At 36.8% G+C, this 14,564-nt stretch overlaps 2 protein-coding genes and 1 long non-coding RNA gene across 3 annotated transcripts; 2 read left to right on the top strand and 1 right to left on the bottom strand.

Moving 5' to 3' along the window:
• Positions 1–2,007: 2,007 nt before the first annotated feature.
• Positions 2,008–8,913, top strand: LOC116301517 (follicle-stimulating hormone receptor-like). Its single transcript, XM_031710588.2, has 4 exons — positions 2,008–2,223; positions 4,368–4,439; positions 6,409–6,480; positions 6,983–8,913. The coding sequence occupies exons 1-4, from the start codon at positions 2,009–2,011 to the stop codon at positions 8,379–8,381; spliced, it is 1,758 nt and encodes a 585-aa protein (XP_031566448.2). The 5' UTR covers position 2,008; the 3' UTR covers positions 8,382–8,913.
• Positions 8,914–9,378: 465 nt separating this feature from the next.
• LOC148910706 (uncharacterized) lies at positions 9,379–9,799 on the bottom strand. Its single transcript, XR_016119922.1, has 2 exons — positions 9,629–9,799; positions 9,379–9,559 (listed from the first exon to the last, which is right to left on the bottom strand). It is a non-coding gene; the product is annotated as an uncharacterized LOC148910706 (long non-coding RNA).
• Positions 9,800–10,788: 989 nt separating this feature from the next.
• LOC116290602 (UDP-glucuronosyltransferase 2B7) lies at positions 10,789–14,397 on the top strand. The gene is made up of 4 exons (XM_031697669.2): positions 10,789–11,163; positions 11,860–12,676; positions 12,961–13,249; positions 13,461–14,397. Exons 1-4 carry the CDS (start codon positions 11,017–11,019, stop codon positions 13,741–13,743), a joined length of 1,536 nt encoding a protein of 511 aa, XP_031553529.2. The 5' UTR covers positions 10,789–11,016; the 3' UTR covers positions 13,744–14,397.
• The last annotated feature ends 167 nt before the right edge of the window (positions 14,398–14,564 follow it).

A 14,564-nucleotide genomic window follows, 5' to 3' on the forward strand; every position in this document is an offset into this window, starting at 1 on the left:
TTGCCATCTATTGAGCTTTTCCAGGAATGTTTGTTGTTCGAGATTTCCGAATCTAACTTCTCACACATGAAAACAAATGAAAACTGTTAAAATTGAATCTTAAAATCTAGTAAACTTAAGTTTTCAAGTCTTTTATGAAAGGAATGAAAATATTTTAATGAAGAATTAGAATAAGGAAATTATTTTCAACTGATTATGACGCACTTGGTTTTGAAGTGCCGGAGATGTGGCGTTGAGAAGCGAAATGAACAGCTCTAGGTGCAAGCGTTTATCTTTTGAAATCACCAAACAAATCAGAGTCCCAATTAATTTCAAAATATATGCATATTATAATCATGAAGATAGTATAGTAGACACCACATTAAATTATCCTCATTTTTGTAAAGGAATACAACTATATTTAATAATGGGATTAACAGTGGTTTCCACAGAGTGACACATACAAACGTCTGTAGATTTGTCTCTTTTCGACATAAGTTTTCTCGGCCGATATAACACCTGACATATAATGAATCTTAGTAGAATTACCAAAGTAAAGGTGCTCTTTCAAGTGGCTGCTATTGGTTTTTCACTCAGTTAAATTTTAACTCATTCCAGTTGTACAAAGCGTGAATAGCACTATCCGACGGATAAATCTTATCCAATGGATAAATTTACTGGACGGATGACATGTTAATGAAACACTATTATGATTATACTGTATAGAGTGCTAGTAATGGTCTTCATAATTCACATAACTTGAGAGAAGAGGCGCGTTATCCTAAAACTCTTAAATATGTCACATTTATGAAATGTGAAAACCCTTGGACTTGAGTGAATAATGACAGTTTTTATAATCGAATATAGACTATTAGGTTAAGACGCTATAAATACACCTGGTACGTGTCTTACGACAAAGGCAGGAAGGGCTCAAGGCAAATATATTGAACCACACACACACAAAACTAAATTTACTCTCGCAGCTAGCGAAATATCATCCTGACAAACTGTAAGTATTTAAACTAGTTTTTTAGCGTTAATATGTTTGAATTCTTTTTTAATTTATATAATTTGATTAGAATAGTTAGAAGCATAGTCGAATATTAATGGGCGGGTTCGTGCGAGCGTCTTCTTCTCTTTCTCGCTCTCGCTCTCTCTCTCTCTCTCTCGTTTTTACCGAATTTACCGTTTGATTCGTACTAACAGTTGTGATTGAAGATACACTGATTTCAAGAATATAAGATTATCATAAGCAAGCGACAAAACAGATTGTGCAATGCGTCTTTACGAACATTATTTGGAAATGGGTTCTGAGGGTTTTTTTTTTATCGTTGTGATTAAATCGTTGTTAGCAAATTAGCAAAAATTGATTCGAACACCTTTTGACAGAAGAGCACTTCAAATTTAGCAAATTTGCCAAGTTAGGGGGTGGTAGGTTGGAAAATGGCAACGATCTAGCTCCGGAAATTTTACAGACGTTTGTATATATGGTGGGGAGCAAGTGTGTGCCCCACACCATATAAACTTCTCTAAAATTCAATGACTTTTCATGGCTATATCTTCGCCTGTTTCTCATATATCTCTCCTAAACCTGGTAAATTTGCTAATTTTGAGGTACTTTTTCCAGCATTATTGATTGATTGTTGCTATTACTAGTCCATGTAAAAGGTGAAAAACTGTGGCAGGGTCTAGTGTTGTCGTTGACGAACATAGATAAAAAGACTAAAAGAAAAAGGTAAGCCATAAATTTAACAATCTTTATCGCATACCGATATTGAATTATAACTGTGTATGCTTTGGTCAAATTACTGCTTTATGTTATGTAATTATTTTTTCTATTCTTTATCGGTTGCCTTCTTTTTAAATATGAATTTCTTTCTTCTTTTTTACTCATTTTCTCTTTTCTTGTTATCATTGTTGTCTGATCTCAGTGACTTCTTTAACGACTTCTACGTAAAATCGTTACATCACTAGTTATGAAAGTCTATTTTCATCACCATGCACTGAAAACCATATTTTTTCATAGATAATGCTGTTTTTGGTTTCAATGGTGATACTTAGTATCCAAGTAAGGTCTGAAACATGCTCAGCACCTGACCATCACGTTAACAACTCCTATTATGGGAACAGTAGCTGTATACGTATGCCTACATTGGACACCGGTTTATTGTTTGTCAAGTGTCGTTTACGACAAATGAGAGATCTTGGAGAGCTTCTTCCTCACAAGAATAGTGTGCACACTTTGTAAGTGCACACTTTGTAATGCAATTTCTATTGTTAAAGGGGTTAATTATGTTTTATCAAGCTAATCTTTTTTTGGAACTGGAACCCTTAGAGACCCTCTTAATTGTTTACTAGCCAGACGCTCTAACCACTGAGCAACTGAAAGTTATGGTAGGGAGCGAGGTCTAGATCAGAGGAGGATCCAGAACTATCCCAAATGCCTTTGCGTGCTTTTTATTGTTATGTTTGGTAGTTTAAGGAACTATGATTGCATTAGCATATTTGAGGAAGACAAGTTTGAGTAATTTCGAAAATATAAGTAGGCAGTTGTCGGATCTATTCTAAGCCTGAAAGTACTCCAGTCTTTGACAAGTATCTCTACATATTTTTTTGAAACACTTACTAATGAAAAATAGATAACGCTAAAAGGCATGACATATATATATATACATATATAATATCGGGAAACATGGCGGCCATTGGATGCTAATGAGAAATCTTTTGTTAAATGGTACCAACATGGCCGCAATGACGTAACGTGCAAACGAAGAAGTAATATTTCAAAGCCTCCAATATCGGACTGGACGGGATTTCAAGTCCGCGCGGACTGAATTAATTTTGTTCCATGCAGTTACTTTATCAGGTTTCAAGTAACACTCAGCATCATTAACGCATGGCTCTCAGATGAAAAACTGATTAGCTATATCATAGCCAGTTTTCTACGAATCTTCCCCAAACTTGGCAAGTTAATGTCTTTTGTGAAAAGAAGGAACCTTAGAGCCTTGGTTACCATGGAAACTAAGTCACGTGACCACAAGGCCGCCATCTTGGATTTTTAAATAAGCCGTTTGTAAACGTACCGAAACATCTTTAAAAGTCATGATAATGCAGATTACTATTCATATTTACAATGCCTATATGGATCTAATTGGATATCTTGGAAATTATTTTAAGTTTAATTTTTAGAATATTTTCTATTTTTTCCAAAAAATTAAAAATATTCTAAGAATTAAACTTAATATAATTTCCAAGATATCCAATTAGATCCATATAGGTATTGCAAATATCAAAAGGAATATGGATTTTCAGGACTTTTGAAGTAGTTTCAATACGACTACAAACGATTTTTTAAAAAAATCCAAGATGGCGGCCTTGTGGTCACGTGACCTGGTTTCCATGGTAACAGATATGCGGTAATTGCTTGCCTTGAAGAATTACTACTACGAGCCAAATTTGGGAAAGATTCATAGTAAACTGTCAAAGATATGAATAAATAACTGATTTTCCATCACTTCCTCAAAAGAGCCATGCCTTAATGGTGCTGAGCATCATGTGACCCACAAATAGCCCATTGATTGGCTGGTTTCCTCATAAATTATTAATGAGTATGAGAATAACATTTAGTGTATGAGTGGATTAGGATAAGGCATCACTTCAGTTTCGATCTAGAATGATGCACAGGCTTTACTTCCGCAGTCAGGACACTGCAGATTTGAAGAGTGTCTTCCCTCGTCCTTTTTCAGGGTGAAAAACGATATCCATACTTCCAACTGCTCATATAGTAATAAAAAATTTATGAATAATACCTGAGATGAATTGCAATAAAGTTAAGCATTATTTTAAACTGAAAACGAAAAGGCCAGTCTACCAACTCATGTTGAAAATGTTAAATTGAAATATGTCTCGCTTTATTAAAGTGCACCTAACCCCTGATACAATATTTTAAGTATTGATTTTACATAAAGTGAATAGTTGAATGGTGAAATATTTCTTCATTTGAATGTTGCGTCTTTAAGTTATGAAGGTTCTATTATTTTAATGACTGTGACGACGTCACCCCAAGCTTTTGAGTGTATTTGGTTTAATTTTTAATACTAAACACTAGCCATTATGCATGAGACATCAAATTTACAATATAAAACATTGTGGAAACTTTGAGTATAATGATGATGCTTTGTATAAGCTGTTTCTGTGAACCAGTCAAAATTCGCATCTTTAATGAAGCCTGGGGTGACGTCACGGTCAGTAACATAATTGAAGTATAAAACAAACAGTTATTTTCTTACTCAAACTCTTCAAAATTCCTAGAAAACGTGCTGAAATGCATGCATGCGCAAACGTTTTTCTATCTACTGTCCCTTATATGTTCTTTGTTTATCGTATAGGGATCTTTTTAATAACAGCATTGATGGCATTGAAGATGACGTTTTTCTCTCATTCGATAGGCTTGTAACTCTGTAAGTATTCTATCGCCAAGATTAAAAATGATGTTTTTAAGATTTAAAGTTTATATGGATATTTATTACACATTTAAGCTCGATATCCGTGAAATAAAGCCGTGAATAAAAACCATATCAGTGAAGTGATACGATATCACTTCACGGTAAACTGTCCAATCAAATCTTGCGATATATTTTACTTGAACCAATCACATTGTTTGTTCTATTCAAGTGACGTCACATCGCTAGATGTGGTAGCTTTGCGGCGTTTTCTCGACGTATGAATCGAAGATGGATGAGTCAAATCCTCGATTCGTCATCTTTTCAGAAGATGGAATTTCCCAATTTTTGGAAGAGAGTGAAAACCAAAATTTGAGTAGAAAAACGAATCAAGACATGGCATTGTTAAAGGCTTTTTTAAGCCGCAAAACTGATAGAGAACCAGAAGAAATTACTCCTACAGAGCTGGATTCATACTTGCAAGAGTTTGTTTTAGGAGTAAGAAAGCAAGATGGAACCAACTACGAGCCATCTTCTCTCCGCTCAATCATAGCAAGCATCGAGAGATACCTGAGGAAAAAGAAATATGGGTATTCCCTCATAAACTCCGTTGAGTTTTCCGGTACTCGCGAAGTGCTGAAGGCTAAGCGGAAAGAGCTCAAATCTTCAGGAAAAGGAGGCAAACCAAACGCTGCACGCTCCATTACTGAGCAGGAGATAGATGAGTTATACAGAAAAGGTCAGTTGGGAAGTGGATCTCCAGAGGCTATGTTAAACACCCTGTGGCTTAACAATACTCTAAACTTTGGTATGAGAGGAGGAAAAGAACACAAAGACCTTTGTTGGGGAGACATTCAGCTTAAGAACGATGAAAGTGGGGAGCTTGAATACCTGGAATATAATGAACGCCAAACGAAAACGAGAACCGGCGAAAACCCGAGAGATATTCGTTCTGTAAAACCAAGAATGTATGAAATCGAGAGAAAAGAAAGATGTCCAGTTAAACTATACAAAGAATTTGCTCTGAAAAGACCACAGGAATGCAATACAGCCGATTCCCCCTTTTACATAGCTGTAAACAACGTGAAAGAAAGAAAGGTGACACAGGCTTGGTTCAAGAAAACACCTGTTGGAATCAATCAATTGTATTCATTCATGAAAACAATGGCTTCAAATGCAGAACTTCCCATGAAGAACAATCTTACCAACCACTCTGCACGTAAAACTATGCTTCAGAAGCTGAATGATAATAATATTCCTCCAAACCAAATCATGCAGATATCTGGTCACAAGAACATTCAGAGCATAAACAACTACTTGTCTCTCAACTCTCGACAACTTCAACAGATAAGTACCATCATAAGTTCTGAATCACAGCCCAAAGAACTCTGTGTTCAAAAATCATCACATTCAGATGTAATTTTGTCTTCTAGTGTTGGTCAATTTTCATCTTTTTCGACTACAACTTGTAGTGTACCTAGCATTTTTCCTAATGCTACGATTTCTGGAAGCAGTATTGAGATCAACATAAACAACAATGCTCAACCTGCTGTGCCAGCTAAAAGGAAGCGATATGTTATAGAATCTAGCGATAGTAGTCAAGAGTGACGAGATAAATCTCTATTTAGTGTTTATTTCTATCAAATTCAAGATGATGAATTTTGTGCTTCTTACATTTTTAATTAAGCTTTGATATTTTGAATGATATTGAATTGGAAACGTATAATTCTTTAACATTTTGAAATGGTGTAAGTCGGTTAAGGATATTTAAGACAATAAAACATTTTGTGTGTGTTATATATCGAGCCTAAATGTGTAATAAACAAATTATTACATGTTAAGAACTTGATATCGTTTTTGTTCACGAGTTTTTCCGTATCATATCGCTCGAGGACTCGCTCGTTCGCGATATGATACGGAAAAACTCGTGAATAAAAACGATATCAAGTTCTTAACATGTGATAATCTCTATTTATCCTCTTTCTAGGAATTTGTCTCATAACAGAATACGACACATAGGAAAAGATGCATTTCGCGGACTTGAAAGTCTTCAAATACTGTAAGACAACATCACACTTTGTAAAAAAAAGCGTTGCGTCAGTATAAAACGAACCAAAATTGTCTGTCTATCTATAAGGGGCGCGCGGTTACTAGCTAAATGATTAAAGATATAACGCGCGCTGTGATTGGTTGACTTTTGAACGAATCATGCAATTCCTATATAATGCGCGCAGTATGTGGCCGGCACGCGATTGCAGCATCACTTTCTAATGTGCGCTTCATCGGTCAAATGGTTGACACATCATTGCCCACATGCCTTTTCACGCGCAAATGAGATTCAAATATAATTTAATATTGAATGAAGTGGTAGTGCGTGTGAGCGGAAAGTGTCCCCAATTAGTGCGAAACGCTAGAACGACTAGACACTGGAGACTTGACTAAAAGTGAATTATTTAAATTTTCCAGGAAGATTTTGGGGAACACTATCAATGCTTAAAAATATGGACATCTAAACTGTTTTTATTTCTTATTTATCTATGTGCTTGTTTATTTGTTTGCAGAGATTTAAGTTTCAACTTGATGCAAACTTGGGACACCATATACGTCACGAAACATTTGTCATTCCTTATACAACTCGATGTCACTTCCAACCCACTATCGTCACCAATCACGCAAATTGCAAGCCTCTCGAATCTCACAACATTCAAGGGACTGGTGTCCTATAGCGATCCGATCAGACGCAACTGTATATGGTGTTCCTTGATAAGGAATCCTTACTCCTCACTGGATGTTAATAAGAGCATATTTCGATTTCAAATTAATTGCTCTCGATACACTATATTACCTCGTATTAATTTGTCTGCTTTTTGGAAACTCAACTTTTCAGTCATTTGTCAAGAAGTGCCTTTACATGCAAAACTCTGCTCCGCATTTTGCAGCAGGCCTTATCCATCCTCTTATTATTCTGTCCATATTTCTCATCTTTGCTTGCAGGAAATCATCAAATGGACATTACCCAACATACCAATTGGTGTCATTGCCATTGTTACTAACTCCATTGTCATGTTAACTGTCGCATCTAGTAGAGCCTTAAGAAAGAACGTAGCTATGCTTTTGGTGTGTAACATGGCGCTGGGGGATTTCCTTCTTGGATTATTTCTGGTTATTCTCACGGTGCTTCGTCGTACCATTTCAAATTCTGAGTATATTGAGATGTCGTTGTCTGCAGGATTTTTTTGTGGTAGCTTACTAACTCTAGTTATCACAGCGCAGTGCCTAAGTGTTCTTGTAGGGTTTCTCGTGGTGATAGAGCGCTATCTCTGTATTGTGTTCAGTATGAATCCAGGAATTAGGATAACTAAAAGTATTGCCAAACTTCTGCTGACAGGCATTTGGTTTATAATCATTATTATAGTATCATTACCCTTTGCTTTACACATGTACCTAGTTCCCGATGACTATTCTTGTATTAATTACAAAAGTCCAGAAAGTCATAGTACCTATGTGCACTACCTTCAAATGGTGAGTATAGCTATTTCTTCGTGCTCATACATCTTGTACGGTCACATGTTCTACACAGTCAGACAGTCCGGACTTAACGTTGGGATAAAAAGAGATGTAAGAATGGCCAAGATGATCTTGCTTGTCGTAAGTACGAATATATTCTTTAGTGTCGCTCCAACGGCGATAGTTTATTGGACCGTAAATCTTGAAACTGTCGGTAGTTCAGTAACTCGCTTCGCTATTTGGAACACTGTTGGGCTGTTATTCTACGGAGTTAATTCTTGCTTAAACCCCTTTCTTTATGCATTCCGCAATGACAAAGTTCTATTTGAGCTGAAAAAACTTTTAAGATATAAAAGAAACCCAGTAACAGACGTTCCAAAACGGAACCCTCAGAGTACGAGGAGCAAGCTTGAAAACTCAGTGTTAGGTGTCCCTGAGCGGAAAATTAGCTGAATCGATAAGATTTCAAATTCCATACCATTCTTCCTGTCTATTGAAAGATGTAGAAGTTCACGTATTACCGTACCTAGAGTAGTCGAGAGAATTAAAAAAAAAAGCTTTATTTTTTTCGGGGATAATGTTTCCTCATTTCAGATCACGTGTCGTATATGTATGCATCTAGTTTCACTTGTTTTCTCTTGTGCAACCGTTTAACAAATAAATGGGTGTAGGAATGTCAATTGTTCTGAAGTAGGAACACTTTACACCCAAGCCAAATTAAGAATCTATTCTTAAAAAAATGTCGAGCGGCGAGGTAAATATTCCCTGATATTCACTGAGCCTGAGGCGAATAATTGTTTTAGTATGTATTTTTAACAAGTGAATTTAATGAATAACGGAGAGAGAGTTTTTTGTGCGCGAGTTTATATATTAACCTGTAGGTGAATATAGCAGCATAAATTTAGACGTATATTGGGACCAATGAGCGCGCCGGATTTATCATTTTGTAAAACTACTGAATCGTAAATAAACCTAGTTAAATAGACCATTTGCAAATGTGTACAATAGAGTGCTCACACTAAATCCGTAAAACAAATACTAATTTTTAGCACTAATTGGTGATAATTTAACAATAGAAAACAAAGGATTCTGTATAAAATAGTACTTATTAGTACTATTTAATGTTCACGGTTTTAGTGCGTGCACTCTACGGCTGTGTTTCTAAACCATAAGTAAAAGAGAACTCGGAAAGGGTGGTATTAATGAAAAGTCAAACCTAACATCATTACCGGATTAAGTGAATGTACGAAATAAAGTCATTGTATAGAAACATGTATGATTATATTTTTCCACTGTTCATTTATTTTTTTATTTATTTGATTTTATTACTGATACAGTCAATGTCATTAACGTTGTCCACCGAAAAAGACATTTACTCATTTAGACCTTTAGACCAAAAGAAATATTTAATGTAGAAAATATTCTTGCCTTTCATCGATATTAACTATGCTTTCATCAATCTATATTTATTGGGTCCTTCATGAAACTCGCATTCAATACATACATCTATTTCCTAATCAGATTAAACGAATATTCATTATCTCTCATGTCGTTATTATGCCACAAGATAGAAATTCTCGAAAGTATGCTGTGTTGATGCGTCGATGTGTCGTGTATCGATGCGCGGTTCACTATAAATACAATCAAAGATATTCTTAGAATCAATCTGTGTGATCTAATACAAACTATAATAGACTTACCGAATGTGTCCCTATCGAATCCAAAAGAAAAACTCAATAACAATCTCCCATATTCCTCTTAATAACTAAATTTCATAACTAAAGTTCACGTGCTGTGTTAACTATCTTAGTTCTATCGCAATAGTACCCAGTGTCTCTCGGACAACTCTTCTGGGCCTGGTGACCTGTCGCGTACATTACATACTTCATTATGTATTCTTTGCCTCGTGTGCGTCAGCCTGAACTTTAAATGTAAAATTCAACTCGTGAATCGAAAATCCAGAATGCCCTGACCATTTAGTGAGGATTTAAGATGGTTAATGGTATTTCAGCATTTGCTTTATGCCAGAACGCTCGAGGAAACACGTGATATTTCTTTTAGTCTAAATGTCTAAATGTTTAAATGTCTAAATGTGTAAATTCCTAAATGTTTAGTTGATTAAAACAAAATTGAGACATACAAATTTTATAAATGTCTAAATTTGTAAATGTGTAAATGTCTTTTTTCGGTGGACAACGTTAATGACATTGACTGTATATGACTTTTATCTTTGAGAATATACATACCAACATACCGTAAACTTAAGACCAAACTAAATTGTTGCAGCATTTTGTCCATTTTATTATTGAAACCACGTCCACAGTTCCTTTTTCATCTTGAAATTTGGGTAGTAAGTTTCCAGCTCTGGATAAAGTATTAGGTGGACTTCCTCCTAAATTTTTCTCTGGTCAATTCTCGAACTTTAATTTCACAAACCGGACAACCTCACGGTACTATCGTCGTGTACGGATTAACGAAGTACGTCATAGGTTTCCGAAAACAATAGTGGGACTTAGAAATTTTGGTTCTCCTCACTTAGAAAAACAATTAAGTGAAGACACCTAGAATCGAACTCGGTACCTTCGGCACCAAAGAACTACTACAATGCCAACCCTAACCCTAACCCTAACCCTAACCCTAACCCTAACCCTAACCCTAACCCTAACCCTAACCCTAACCCTAACCCTAACCCTAACCCTAACCCTAACCCTAACCCTAACCCTAACCCTAACCCTAACCCCTAGACCACGAAGTGAATTCGGTTGGGTGGTCTCATTTTTTAATCATATTTAAACGATGTATCATCAGCGCGTGCACATAAATATTTATTATATAGTTTAATTTATGTTATCGTAGGGTACGATTACTAGCCGATTACTTGAAATTTGAATTTGAATAGAATTCCCCTGACAATTCCCGTACACTACGATACAACCGACCTCACCAACAGGCTCTCAGCTCTGCCTGAGGCATTACGTGACCTAAAGATATTAAAGTTGATTGATTAGTAACATTGGTTGAGCGATTTCAGTTTAAAACATGCAAATGAGGTTCAACTCAAGACCCAGTGCCAAGTGAGTCAAGTACAATGAAGGTTCCAGCGTTTCTAACTCTACATTTTCTATTGGTCACTTGTTCTTGGGCAGCCAAGATAGTCATGATGCCTCATTTTGGACGTAGTCATTACATGGTTATGGCAAAACTGGGAGACGAACTCAAGGCTCGAGGACATGATGTAAGTACACATGCTGTTTATTTAGGAGCGTTTGAAGCAGTAACAACACGATAATGTATCCTCCTAGTTGAATCGGTTAATACCTTTTTGTATCGTAATTATAGAACTAAATAATCTACACTAGCACTAGTATTAGTTTGTGTTATAGGGATCAGCTTGACCTTCAATTATTATTATTTACTTACTATTTTTTACATAAATTAATTCACGATTACATATATCCTCTGAAGTAGCATGATACTAATAACCAACGATCGAGGCAAGGACAAAGTTATCAAAGCTACAATGTCCACAAGTTACATATAGTACTGAAAAGATATTTTCTGTGCCACACATTTCCAAAACATTTCAGTAAAATCATCAAAACATTACCATGTAAGAATAACAATGAACAGTGAGATTTATTTGCATACCCCAGAAACACGGTTTTATTTCTTTGTTTTTCCATTTAAAAGTATATGTGATGCAAACCCCGGTAAGCTTAGTTTTTTTTAGCTAAATACGACTTGACATTTGTTGAAGTTCATCTGGGCTCCAAAGAACAGCAAACGCCGGAGCGGACTAAACTTATGGACCCGGGGTAAAGTTCATCTAAACTTGAAGATGCCATTGTTTCTTGGTTAATCAAGCGAATTTGGGAAGGTTTATTTGACCTAATATAGTGAACCTGATACATTTGCCAATTTTTTCCGATAGGTTTCAATTTTTGTTGGCGAGGAAGATGCATTTGCCTTTGGTAAACCTAATGTTAAGGTCTTCGAGACACCAATCATAGAGGGCAAGCCAAGCGTTCTTGATCACTTCAAATCCATGTCCAGTACAGAACAAAAAGCATTTATGTCTCAAGCTTCGCAAGTCTTTCAACACCAAAGAGATTACTGTGATTTGTTCCTTAGTAGCGAGCACGCGCAGAGAGAGCTGCAGGATGCTGACATCGTGATTGGAGATGGCCTTTACCCATGTTCAAGCTTGGTAGCTGACAAATATAAGATCCCACATGTTGTAGTTACAATGAGCCCACTATGCACACCGACGTTTAGGGTTTTCGGTATCTCGTCTAACCCAGTCTACATTCCCCAAATGATGTCAGAGCTCACAGCAGTCAAGGGACTGGCCAATAAGATCAAAAATGTTGGCTTTTATTTCCTGGCTGTGTTTGCGATGGAGTATTTCATGTATCCTACGTATGGTAAGCTGAAGCTGAAGCATGAAGTCACACCTGGAAAAAGTATAAGAGATACGTTGGCCAATGCCGATCTTGTTTTGATGCAGAGGGATTTTATAATGGACTTTGCACAGCCTATACCCCCATACGTCCGCGACGTGGGTAATTTCCTCTACGGTCCAGCGCAACCTCTTCCAGCCGAGCTTGAAAAATTCATGGAAGAGTCTGGTGACGATGGTGTCATTCTGGTCTCTTTTGGTTCGATAGTAAATACCCTTAGCGACGACATCAGTGTCGTAATGAACCGGGCCTTTTCTCAAGTAAAACAAAGAGTTATATGGAAAGTTGGTAAGTACAGGATGTTATAGGCTCAAATTATTGAGAAGCATAACCTCCACTATATTGCGTTGGTCAAGCTTGGGTATAGGGAAGAATTTCTGATCCTTTGTAACCTCAACAGGTCATCCCTTCTCCATCTGCCCGCCAAAACGCTTATTTTTCCAATGGTGGGAGGAGGGGGTAGGGGGGGGGGGTAACAGTACAGACACCCTAGGCTGGACCCCTGTCTACACATACCACTGTCATTTTAAAATTACAAAGGTTTTCATCTTTTCATATCAATTCTTTTCTAGATAAGTTTAAAGGAAAACTCTCGCCAAACGTAATAACGCAAAAGTGGCTCCCACAGAATGATATTCTTGGACACAAGAAAACAAGATTGTTCATAACTCATGGTGGTGCCAATGGATTGGCTGAGGCATCATACCATGGAGTACCAATGATCTGCTCACCATTTTTTGGCGACCAGCAAGATAATGGGAGGTTCATTAAAAGCGATGGCCTGGGTGAAGTCTTGTCTGTTGCGAAGGCAACCACTGACCAGCTAGTCAGTCTTATCAACCAAGTCATATACGAGGAAAGGTATGGGGTTTGTCATTTTTATCTTTTGCACAAGGTGCTGCATGGAATAAAAGCCGGAAATAACGAGATTCTGTTGATGGTACTTCTAATAATACACACTATGCTGTAAAGGAGAATCCGGCAAAAAAAGAACGAGAAGGTAGGGAGGGAGGGAGAGATGTAGAGAGATATTATTCATAATCTTACATTATTTATTTCGCCTGTCTTTTAGGTACAAGAAAAGAGCAAGTCACGTGTCTCGAGTCTTAAAACTGCGCCCACGATCTCCGGTAAAGGAAGCAGCGGACCTCATAGAATATGTCCAGGCAGTTGGTAACCTGGACCATCTTAAACCAAAAAGCATGACATTACCTTTCTATGAGTTGTACATGTTGGATGTTTTATTTGTTCTAGGAATAGTTTTTGCAGTGGTGTCTTATATCCTCGTAGCAATGTGCAGACTAGTTTGTGGCAAGATTTTTAGTAGGGGTCCTAAAAAGACAAAGATGTCCTAGTTACACAATATTGCCGCCTTCAAGGGATTGTTGTATTTGGGTCAGTTTGAATATATTTCATTGAATTGTTCCAAATGCCTATCGACTTGAAACGATTGTTTGAAGGGAAGGATTGTAACTCTGATATCTACCATTGTATTGCTTTGTGATGTAAGTGACTTTATGTGGGTGCACTCGGTTTGACCTAGAAGAGATGTCCAAGGGCGGATCCAGGGGAGGGGGTGAATTGGGCGACTACTATCGCTCCCTTGGTGATAAAAGTTATACAATAACAATAATAAAGAATAAGGTACGCCCTAAATAAAGAGGACGCTATGTCTGTCTTCAGTTCTAGGTAACAGTCACGTGCGCAGCGTCTTTGAAATTGTTCTGGATCCGCCACTGATCTCGATGTCCTACTGTTTAATCTCCAGTGATCTAGGTTAAAGTACGATCTTAGTGACCATAAAAATATACATTGTCCCTAGTTGAACAATTTCAAAAACATTGACCGAGGAAGATGAGGCGTCATGTAGACTTCAGACCTGACTTGCGAAACCTTTCTCCCTTACCATATTGATTATGAAGAAAACTTCGCTAACGTTAAGCAATTGCATTGTATTTTTTACGTCTAATCTTTATTTGTACTCAAATAAAACGAAACCATAAAAAGTGGTACATTAATCAATCGTATAATGGGAAATAAACGACTGCTGGGCCCAAAAAAAAAAATCAGTTCTATGAGATTTTTCTTCATTTTTTCATAAAAGGATTTTTTCCCAAAGTTCGAATTGCTTCAAGTGGAGGTTACGTGAATGAAAAAAATATATTTTAGCAGTTTG

Source organism: Actinia tenebrosa, unplaced genomic scaffold (assembly GCF_029948245.1).
Source record: "Actinia tenebrosa isolate PJP-AT-01 unplaced genomic scaffold, QUT_ActTen_1.0 PGA_scaffold16__25_contigs__length_10494907, whole genome shotgun sequence".
In the NCBI taxonomy this organism is placed as follows: domain Eukaryota; kingdom Metazoa; phylum Cnidaria; class Anthozoa; order Actiniaria; family Actiniidae; genus Actinia; species Actinia tenebrosa.